The sequence below is a fragment of the Carettochelys insculpta genome, chromosome 7, assembly GCF_033958435.1.
Source record: "Carettochelys insculpta isolate YL-2023 chromosome 7, ASM3395843v1, whole genome shotgun sequence".
NCBI classification, from domain to species: Eukaryota; Metazoa; Chordata; order Testudines; family Carettochelyidae; genus Carettochelys; species Carettochelys insculpta.
The window spans coordinates 56,164,200-56,176,318 of NC_134143.1; the positions used below are offsets into that span (position 1 = coordinate 56,164,200).

General features: G+C 38.2%; 1 protein-coding gene across 4 annotated transcripts in view; it reads right to left on the reverse strand.

The window, feature by feature from the left end:
* Positions 1-12,119, reverse strand: part of TACC2 (transforming acidic coiled-coil containing protein 2) — a 200,898-nt gene that overhangs the window by 10,373 nt on the left and 178,406 nt on the right. For all 4 annotated transcript variants that reach the window (XM_075000517.1, XM_075000515.1, XM_075000516.1 and 1 more), the window contains 3 exons: positions 6,868-7,011; positions 5,786-5,862; positions 1,348-1,391 (listed from right to left, as the gene is read on the reverse strand). In XM_075000517.1, the coding sequence (XP_074856618.1) occupies positions 1,348-1,391; positions 5,786-5,862; positions 6,868-7,011 (265 nt within the window). The remainder of the gene's footprint in view (positions 1-1,347; positions 1,392-5,785; positions 5,863-6,867; positions 7,012-12,119) is intronic.

A 12,119-nucleotide genomic window follows, 5' to 3' on the forward strand; every position in this document is an offset into this window, starting at 1 on the left:
CAAGTCTGTTACATAAACCTGTGTACATGAAATGTGTTTAACCCATACCCTGAACTTCTTACTCACTCACTCACTCCTTCCACAGCACCCAGCCCATAGATCTATGCAGTACACACGGGGAAGTGCAAACATTATGAGAATATTATTCTAATGTTAACTACATTAATGTAGAAGAAATGATAAAAATAACCAAAACATTTGGTGTCATGCACTACGATACATAAACAATAAGAAGAGTCAGCTTCACAGTGGGTAACACAATGACATTTAAAGATGCCCATGATTATACACTTGTAACGAAAACTTTTCCCATTACCAGTCAGTCTGTAAGAAGAGGCACATGCACATTTCATGCCACATATATAGTTTTACTTGGTACTCTCCATGACCATTCTCTGCTATGAATAACACTATATTGTAAAGAACAGTACAAGTACACTGAGTACGTTACAATACGACCACTTGCCCCTCCCTCTGATGAAGTCATTAGTCTGAATCTTCTGAGACTATTCTGAGATGTCTCTGAGAGTATTCATTCATCTGAGCTGACCTCTCTTCTGTCTGGACTACTTTTCCTGGCCCGATGAACTGCCATGCTGGAAAGAATGCTAACGACTCCACTCTCCTTCCCCCGCCATAAACTATGACCTTCTGTAACACAAGAAAGCCAGACTCTGACCATAAGGATTTTATAACAGTGCCAAACACAGCCCAGGAGTCTTGCAGTTTCTGTTTTTGAGAAACATAGCAAATAATCTCTTATTTGCAAGACATTTTGTGAACAGATATTTATCAGCTCTTTCAGGGGTAGATCCTGTTATGGTTTATATTGTAAAAGCACCATCAACTTCAGTAAGTCACTACTGAACCCTAGTAATGACCGATACAGGAGTGGAGTTAATCCATATTTTTTGCTGGGATAAATGTCACTAGCAAAGATGGCCTCTGAAGATGTGAAAAAACAAATTTTGGTATGCATAGTTGAGAGAAAAATTGCGTGTGTCTGGTAGAGGTAATTTAAATGTCTTTCTGCAAGAGAGACCTTCATGAGTCTCAGCTAAAATAGCTGTGCACTTTGGGCATGCTTTTGATGGAATAGGTTGCTTTGCTGTAGTGACCAGAGACAATCTTGAATGCTTCTGATTCTAGTGCCTGCAGCATGGAGTACTTATTTTTCAGCTTAAACCAGCAGCACACAAATCTGCCCTCAGATGTATACAGAATTCCTATTAATGTCAATAGGAGTTCAACAAGCGTATCCAAGGTCAGAATTAAGCCCTCAATCACAAACATACTTGGGTTCACTTCAGAGTATAGAGCAGCAAGTTCCATAGCAGTAACACCTACCTATCATCTGAGCAATTGTCTTCTCATATTCTGAAACTATTTTCCTATAAAAGGAATGAAAAGAAAAGTTGTGAATACAAATGTTAGATGCTTCACTTGAATAACAAGGCTATTAAATAGCTGAACTTCTGTGTCATGTCAAAATGCAATATAGACCTACTTCACGCACACTTAGAAGCTGTATAATCTGTTGTACATTTTTGTTTGCAGTTGTCACAATGTTGACTGTATGAAACAAATATATGTGAGCAATACAATCAAGCAGTAGAAATGTTGGTTCTAATTTTTTAAACTGTCATTTGAATATAAAAGGAGAGCAGGGATCGATTTTTATACAATCTCTTTTATTCACAGTAAACTCAAAGTACTTCTTCAACTGTCAATTATATGAAGGGCTATATTTTCATTTAGGATCTGGATCCATGTTCATGTCTGGGGCTATATCTACACAAGAGGGTTTTGACAACAAAACTGGGGAGCATCCAGATTCCCAGGGCATTCTGTCAACAGAAAATCGACAGACAGGACATCTGGGATACTGGGCAGCCCTGAGTGCTATGCTTCTGGGTGGCTGTTTTGCTGATGGACTGGCTGGGTAGTCCGGCCACTCTCTGTCAACAGAATGGATTGCTCTTTTGTTCTGCTTGGCAGTTTGGCCACAATCTGTTGACAGAAATTTTGCTGGAAGATATCTTCCAACAGAAACTTCTGTCAACAGATCGCTCCAATCTAGACATAACCTATGTGTGTGGGAGGGGAATGGATAACACAGTTTTTTCCATTTTTTTTTTTATATCTCTATATTCTGTTTGGCTGGCATTTATTCCCCAGTCCTGTGCACATCGAGTACAAAGTTATGAGCATTAATTCAGTTCTTAAGATTGAAAAATCATAAAAAATATTTAATCATGCAGCATGATTGTCCTAATTTTGTGCAATTTCTATCAAACACGCAATATAATTGCATGCTTTTGTCTGTATTTTAAGTTATACAGTCACATCCTGCTCTGAATTTTCTTCTTGAAAAGAGGTTAACCAAAGTAAGAAGATTAAAAGCGATTTGAAAAGCTGATCTATTCCTTCTCAGAGCCAAATAAAGCTAATGAAACTAGACTAGACTTAACTGTGCTTTGAATGATGAGCTACCAACAAATGTCTATAAAAAACAAAATAACCACATGCTTAGTTCACCTGAAGTGCATATTCAAAATATTCCTTTTACAGAATTTAGCTTGTATTCTTTAAAGTCAATTTTAGTTTCTGCATTTTGGAAACGTGTATTGCAAATAGCTTGTGTTATTGGGATGAAAGAGAGATCAAGCTCAAAAGTTGATAACAAATGGGGAAGCAATGGATACCCGCCCAAAATACAAATGAGTTATTTATAACCTCTCCCTCTAAACAAAGTGACTGTAGCACTTAATGCAAAGTCTGCCCTTAATGAAAACTGTACTTAGTCTCCCTGGCCCAATGCTGCCCATATTAGCTCCAAGCTCCAGTCCTGCTAAGGGATCAGAAAAGCATGACCCTTGCTTAGCTGGGAGGGCACGCTGACCTCAGTGAGATTCCACACTCATGTAATGATCCATGTTTGTAGAGCTCTTTGCAGGACTGGAATCAGGAAATGCAAGGTCAAATGCTATGTGCATGTGGGAAAGTAGGGCAGTGCTTTGGCATGAATTGGACAGCTCTGTAGCATCCACCTGGGGATTTGTTCAGACTTGCCAAAGTTGCTGTTGCTGTCAAGGCATTAATTTTGCTGTAAAAAAGGCAATTTACAATCAAGAACAAAGTTAGTTGCCGGGATCTCCCTTGAAAGGAAAGGACTCTATTATCATCCACAGAAGAGTCCAACAGTACAGTAGGAAGCTTTAAAAATGTTAGAGAAACACTGTGTCTTTCCCAGCTCTGTATAGGCTAGGAAGTTACATGGTGTTAGATCGGGATCTTGAGGAGTTACAATATCAAACTTGCTCTTAAACACCACGCACTAGCACAATGTAATTTCCCAGTCTAGACTAGCCTACACACATTAGAGTATCCCCCTCTCCATCTCTTTGATGCTGTTTGCTACAAAAAAGGATCTAGTGTTTTTGCCTGTCAAGAATTAAAAGTTCAAGGTGAACCTCGTGAGACTATTTAATGGCCTCAAAGATGATAATAATAATAATAATAATAATAATAATAATAAAAACAACTCCTAACATTAAGCTCACATTTTGCTTTTTCTGTTTCATCCCAGTGCTTGTAACTATATCGCCATATCATTTTCCTCTCTGCTTTGAGTTCATCTGTCAAACATTATATTACTCTCCATTTGTCATGTCATAGCCAAAATTAGTTCTCTCTTTTTTCCTTGTCAATCAGGTTCTCCAGCCACTTATCACTGCAGGTTGCTCTTCTCCTGAACTTCCTCCAGTCTGTCATCATTTTTCTGGCAACACAGTGCACAAAACTGAATTCAGTACTCCAGGTATAATCACACTAGAGCACAGAAAAGTATAGTCCCAATAATTTCTGTGATGGGATGCCTTTAGGTATGCAGTCTCCTACACTGCCTTTTTCACATTGCATATATACCACGGACGTGCACACACACGTGCTAAAACTCGAATCACCTATAACTTTCAGCACTTTGTTTTCCAAGATGTCTTCCTCAATGAGTGGTGTGTGTTTTGATTATTTCCTTCCAGACACATTAGCTGGAACATTTCAAACTGAATCACACTGTGCTATTTTTTTACCCAATTTTTACCCTTTCCGTGTCCTTTTTATTACTTTGGTTTTACTGGCTTTAGTTTTTGCTACTCCTCCCAATTTCATGTCATCTGGGCTTTATTTTACTCATCCTTTCACATTCTATTCATGAAGATGTTAAAGTTTACCCCTAACAACAAACCATATAGTACATCATTGAGCATTACTACTGCGTACTATTATTTATTAGCCTTGATCATGAAAACAACCCTCCTTGATAGCAGCAGCAGTTTTATGTATAGATCAGCACTTAAAAGGATACTTGGATTTTTGCTTCAAAATGCTAATTCAAGCAGTCAGTGTTTTTGCGAGGAAGATTTTTCAAGAACCCCTTTGCCCCTCCTCTAAAGTTGTTAAGCCTCAGATGTGGTTGTGGTAATTTGCTCCTTATAGGAGTGACTGGAAGAAAAGGCCTGAAATAGTTTTCTTATTTATAAGATAAAAATTGAAGCCCTACCACCAAAATTAAAACACCAAAGATCCTCTATAAAATCTGTGATCAGACTTCTCCATCTCTCAGCCATACTCCCAGACTCAGTTTGATGAGCCAGACCAGTTCACCCTCAGGCCCGCCAATGGAGGGAGCAAATGGGGCACTTGCCCCTGGGCCCCTTTGAAATACTGCAACAGGGCTGCTCCAGCTGCGAGCAACTGTCAGTAAGTGAGAGGGGGCCTAGCACTATGGTTAGGGCAGTGCTGAGGGCTGACTGCCCTGGGCCCCGTCTCTTCTGCTCTTGGCCCTGCCTCTTCCAGGATGCAGAACCAGCCCCTCCCCCAACCTTACTCCAGGGTCCAGGATGGCTGTTAGTGCCTCTGCTCCTCCTGTGCCTCATTTGGTTTTGTACAACCTATTTATGAGATGATACCACTAATAAGAGAGAAGGGGAGAACCCTCGTTTAGTACACTTCTTTTACCAAGAACAAAATTTCAGCAAAAGGGAAAAGCAATACTGCTCTTTAGAACAACACCTATGAATATATCAAAATAGCATCCTTCAGGGAGAAGCTACAGCTCATCATCACCCTTTGAAATGGGAGAAATAGACCCAAAACACAAAATCAAGTTGATCTTCTGTGTACAACTTTCAAATGACCTCAAGAGCTGAGGAGTGCTGCCAAAACGTCTTTGCCAAGTGTCACTTGGATGAGCAAAGGAATCTGCTTTGCATGTGTTGTTCATACCCTTTCCATGTTCACTTTCTACAAACATTCATGCAATTGAATTTCACTGGTACAAATGGTAATAAATTTACCAATAAGAATATTCCTACCAAAAATGCAAATGCATTCATTCAACTAGTGAACACAAACAATACCATATTATCTATCTGATTAATGACAACTAAATAATGCATCTTCAGCAGGGGAACGTTCAACATTGTGCAGAGAACAAACTAAAGGTCAATGTATCACTCCTCTTAACTCTTGCTATTTTGAGAATTCAAGCAGTGGTTTGGCCTTATGATGTTAATCTGAATGGTAGTGGATTTCATCAACTGTGAACACTAAAATCTAGCAGAAAATGATTTAGGATAAATCCAAAGAATGCAGTCAAAAATGTACTGAATAATTTCAAATAACTAACACGTTTGTGCAAATCCCAGTTAGCTTGTGCATATTCATAAGCAGAAATGTTCAATTAATCTTATCAATGACTACCTCAGATGTGCTAAAAACTCACCTCATCTCCATCACTTCCCTTCGGCTTTCTTCATATTTGTCTTTCCACTCAGATACTTCCCTTTCTTTGGCCATAGTCTATACAGAAGAAGAGGAAACAGGTTGCAGGGAAATTCAGTAAAGCCAAGGAATTTATTAAGACAGCTTGTTAACCAGATACTAGCACTAAATCGTAGCAACCTCCTTTTGCAATTTAATATTCAAATTGTTTCTCTACCTGTCACTAGGGACAGGGCTGAACTTCAGATTTCATATCTAGATTTGGATCCAAATTTAGATAAACCTAAGGAATTTTTCTACTCCAAACTATAATGCTTGCATTCAAAAGTGTGTATATAGAAACCAGTTCAGACTTCTACAGACTCTTTTGGCAGGTGGTCAACCTTGTCTTTGCATTTATGCTCATCCCAATTACACTGGGATACTTTTCCAAAGCTATTGTACTCCTCTGTTGATGGAATGCCCAAAAGGGACCAAATTTTCAAACTCTCTTGTAGGTTTTGAGTAATGCTTTCAGGATCTGTCTGAAGGAAGGTTCTACTCTCATGCATGTATCTCTAAATTGAGTAACCACAGAATCATAATATTCATAACCCACATTCCTCCTTGTTGCTAACCATTCTGGTATATGTTACATCTACACAGTTTATACTCTTAGAACATTAGATTGCATTATCTGTGCAAGCAGGGACTAGTTTTTCATATGTTCTGTGAAGCATCATATAGGTACTACAAAGTTTAAAAAAAAAAGTAGAACCTTATAGCCTTTGATTTAAAAAGAAAAATCAACAACACTCCATTGCTTAAGTTGCATTAATTGCAGATAAGAACACAGTGCTATGTAAAATAAATAATACAAATGTCCATGTATTGGGTCTGATTCTCATTTACATCACGCAAATAAAACTTACTCCCATTTTAAGACCATTTTACACTGAAGCATTTTAAATTGGCCTTATTGTAAACAAGAATCAGGCCTGAATTTTTTATACAGACTACATCTCTTGAATGACTTTCAAGAAAACTAGAAAGAAGTAAACTACCAACAGAAGAAACTCATTTCCAGACCCTATAAAAGGTTACCTCCTCTCTGGCAATCCGTAATGCAGAATCCAAATCTTCTTGTTGATAGAGAAGACCTGAGGCATTTTCTGCCTCAGAAGTGCTGATTCGGGAGTACAGAGTACTTTTAGAGATGGAAACATCTGCAGGGATAGCAGGCTCTTTCTGTATTTTTTAATACAAAGAAATTAACCATTAATTATTGGTTTATTAATAAGTCAGCTGGTTTTATAATGGGGAAAAAGAAACAATGAGAAAATGTGACCTTAACAATGAATGGAAAATATCAGGGGGCCAAACAATTAACATTTACCATTTTGTTCTAACACAGAAAGCAATAAAGATAAAGCTGGGAAATCTAAAATTTTGAAGCCATAAATTAGACCTTCTCAGAGCTATTCTACAACTGAGAAAAAATGACGTCCAACAATAAGAACCTCTGAACGATGAACACAAGATAAGCTGGAAGCAGTCACCACTGAAAGGGATTCAGTCTTAGTAAAACATTTGAATTACTGAAAAGGGGAAGCTAAAAGATAAGTTGTGTTCTGACCAATCAATGATCTCTGTCTACTGCAAATTATATTCTATAGGTTTGTGATTCTACTTCTCCACCTGCAGATAACATGCAAGTACTGTGTGAGAGATAAACAAGTCCAGTTTTATTTCTAAAAGGCCAGTCCTACTCATCCTACTCACATGAATAGTTCAGATCATGGCAACAAGACTACTTAAGAAATGCAAGCAAACTTCAGCCCAAAGGCACAAATAAAATGGGAAATGGGGAAAATAAGAAAAAAATTAAAAAACCAACTATGCAAAATATATATGAATTATCTTGCAAATAATATAATCAATCTAAACAATGCAGGATACAATATATTCAGGGCAGGCACAGTGAAACATTAGAAAGATAATAAGATATAATTAGGAGGATGCTAAAAACAAATTACTGTTTTTAAGAAAAAACACATGCAGGGTGAAAACTGCAAAAGAATTTTTTCACATATGGAACAAGAGGACAGTGAAAGAGATGGTGCAAGACAGGGAATTTATTGTTAGAAATAACAGTGTTTTTATCCAATGCTGCACAGTATTTGAATTGTTTTGGGACTTACAGAAGATACTAGAAACAGGATTCATTCTTCACAAGGACTCTACGGCCCACATAGGCTATGTCCACACTAGAGGGTTTTGTCAGCAAAATGCCACTTCACCAACAATACCTGCAGAGCATCCAGATTCCCAAGGCGTTCTGTCAACAGTAAGTCAGCAGAACGCAGCACTTTTGTTGACAGCTTTACCCCGCTCTCCATGAGGAATATTGCCTCTGTTGACAGGGATCTGTCGACAGAAAGCCAGTCTGGACATTTCAGGGGTCCTCTGCCGTCAGACAGGACTTCTAGACACTGCGCAGCCCTGTGTGCTGTGCCTTCAGTTGGCTGTTTTACCGACAGACCAAACAGGTGGTCCAGCCTCTCTCTATCAACATAGCAGATCATTGTGATCCACTTGGCAGCTTGGCCATGATCTGTCAACAGAAGTTTTGTCGGATGACATCTTCTGACAAAAACTGTCAACAAATCCCTGTAATCTAGACATAGCCATGACTGTGCTATCTCCGTATCACGCAAACATTAATTAGTATATTTTCACAGTACCTCACTAAGAGTGGAAAATATTAACATCTTCAGTTTTATGGAGTGGAAAACGAGGCACTAGAGATTGATGGCTATTACTGTGTACCACATGTAGTCATGTACATTCGTGCAAAATCAGTAGAAACAACTATTCAGGATTAGGAGCATTTCACATCCTCTTTATACCAATGTACACGACTACATAAAGAGCAGGATAACCAGGCCCTATGTAACTTGTGCAAGGTCACATCCAAAGTCCATGGTAATGGGACCAGAGACTGAATCCAAGTCTCCTGATTCCCAGGAAATCTAACAGCCTTGTTTAAAATGGCAACAGCCTTGTTTAGAAAGGTACTAAAGAACTACAACTAACAAATCTCAAATATTCACATGAAAAATGTTTTAGTCTTGTTCAGGTCTAGTTTAATATGTACATAGGTTTATACTACACTAAAGTATTATTAAATAAACAAAACCAAACCTAGAACTCCACTTCCACAAATACACTCCTTTAGCAAGTGGACAGGACTTTGCAGCAGAGAGGACTCTAGTGAAATATACAAAATTCTTAAGAAAAAAGAGAACCGATGCATGTAAGAATTTTTTGAGCTGTAACAGAAAAATGGGACAAACTTCTTTTAAAGAAAGGTCAAGTATTAGGGGAATTATCTTAACTCTTTACACAAAGAACAGCTATTGTGTTAAGTAAAATATTAAAGCTGGCAATGGAAACAACTTGTTTTATTTAGTAATTAGCCATGCAGACCAAACAAAGTTTCATAGAGAGGAATGAAGATGTCAACAGACAATTGGCAAACAAAGGTGAAAGGTGAAATGACTTGTTCAAAGACACATAGTAAGCCCACAGTACAACCAACATAAGAATGCTCACCTTTCCAGTTCCTAGCCCTGTCCTAATCCCATCCCATGCTGACTTGGAGTCATGTTTCAGTTCATCCATAAACTTATGGAGCTTTTTCTTTTCCTTAAAAATGCATATTGAACAATTCAACTATAACTTGTTCCTAAGAATACCTCACTCGGCAATATGGCTGTTTCATTTTTAATATTATAGCATACAATTTATCATTTTATTTTACTTATAAAATATATAGGCTTATTACAGTTGTTTTCTATGTGTTAGGGTCAGGTGAAAAAATGATAACAAATAAAGAGTTCAATATTTTTTTCTTATATTACTGTTCCAGAATCATCCCACAGCAGAAAGCAACTTTCTCTTATTACTGTAAATTATTTGCTGGTTTATGGTCACTAGAAATACCAGCTCTGTACCTCATCTGTTGCAAATCCTGAAACCCAAACCGTATGAGACTATATTTGACAAAAGTGATATGGCATATCCCTGGGTGATGTGATGAATGTACTTTTACTATCATGTTTCCATTCTGAATATACAGTTTTTCAGAATGTAAAGTTTGTGTTCTGTGATAATACAATATTTATCGCAGTTCATTCTCCCAGAAAATATTTACAGCAGTTAATTTGTTTGCTAGAATATTCATAGAAAGCAGAATCAAAAGGGAACACAGACACTCTAAGATCACTGAAGAATCTGAACGAATATTTGAACAATCTTTTCCCCAGTTCTGCTATTTACATCGGTATCATGTGTTATGTTCATCAACACTAACAGCATAGACATTACAACGAAAGACAATGGAAATGTTATCAGATAGAGAGAATTTACAGCCAGCTGGTCATTTATGTTTATTATCAGCATACAGATGCCATGGAGGAGTGGGATAAAGACATATCAGAAAAACTAAAAGCTACAACTGAAAAGGAACAAGGAGCTCCAGCACCAACATTTCCAATAACTGAACAGTTTTTCCTGGCTGAAAAGCAGCATTCCATATGATAATGTCCGTCTTTGTTTTACTAGCTCTTAATGCACTTGACAGCTTTGTCAAAAGACAGAAAACAATATTAAATTGCAGAAACTCAGATTTCAGATCAACTTTTACCCCAGATGACAGCTACAGTCTTGGGTATCTGCAAATATGACCTTGCTTTTGTGCAGACATAATCAAGGGAGATTTGTCAAATAATCATTCTATAACATTTTGATGATCAATAGGGTATCTTTTCTTCCCCTCATTCCTCTACTCCCAGATAAATGTTCTATAAAAACAGAAGGGTGCAAAACTCCATCCAGGTCCTGTATAGGTCCTCCTAGGTTCTCATGCTACATGTGCTGAACAAACTGTTTTAAAATATGTGTATGTGACAGTTTGTGTAGTAAAACTACAGGGCTCCTTATTGTGGATTCAGCATCTAAGAATCAACATTAAAAAAACCAGGAAAAGTGAGTTTAATTGGGACAGCTAACTGAGGAACTTGACAAACTGCCACATTTCACACATGAGGATCAGCCAGTAAGAGTACTGTACTGTAAGGTCACAACATTCACATCTTTAACATTCACAAATTCAATTATTTGTGATTGGCTGCCGCATCTTGGGGCTCTGGGTGGGGAGCGCTGGCAGCTGCCTCCTCTCCGGGGCTTGGGGGCTGAGAGCACCAGCAGCCACTGCTTTACTGGGACTCCAGGCGGGGAGCACCCGTGGCTGCCTCTTCCCCAGGGCTCTGGGGCTGGAAGCGCCAGCAGTCACCACTTCCCCAGGGCTCCTAGGGAGGAGTGCCAGTGGCTGCTTCCTCAGAGCTCTAATAGCCAGCCACAGGCATGATGCAGCCACTGACTGGCTCCCCACAGCTGCCACCAGTCTCTACCTCCCCCTGCTGCTGCTTAGAGCTGCCCAGGAGTCCAGCCAGGGTAAAATGATATTTGCAAAATGATATTCACAAAATTCAACATTCGTGAGGGTTCTCCCTACTGGTATTGGCTGCCCTCAACTATTTTTTTTTTTTAAGGTTAAACGGTCACTGACCTTTAATTTTTCGTATCTGGAAATCAAACACATTTCTTTTCCTCTGGGCACCTTTCCTCCAGTGAAATTGCAAGCATGCAAAATAACAGAATGGGAAGTGGCACATGACCAATCATTTGACAAATCAAATCTAGCTGATTCACTGCCCTTAACAATAACACCATGGCTTATAAGCACTATACTATTGTCCACATTCTGAAATATACAATGATACCTTTCAATGTACCATAGTTACTTAAGTAAAGTACATTTTGGAAGACTATCTGAAAATTCTAATTTTATATTATCGATATATATTTAACACACTTGCACACATGCAAAAATCAATCACTTCAGTGGTCACAGTCATTCAATAATTATGATAATATCTACCTTTTACAGCTAAGTTCAATATTGTTTGGTGAAAAAAGATTTGCGTTTTATCTTCTCATCAAACACACATGGGAGAAACTAAAGAGTTCTGGATTTGATCTGTAATTGTAATTGATCAATTGGATTTGATCTGTAATTGTAATTGATCAACCTGTAATTGATCATGATAACTATATATGGGTCAGTCACGGTTGTGTTGTCTGTGAAGAAACACAACTGTGGAAAAGTACTGCTAAAAGGGGAAGCCTAAACATTGGAATTGTATCACTTAAGGAATGAATTTTCTGTTAAGTGACATAGAAAAAAAGAGACCGGGAAAGAGAGTATCAATCTTCAGATTCAGGAGACTCTG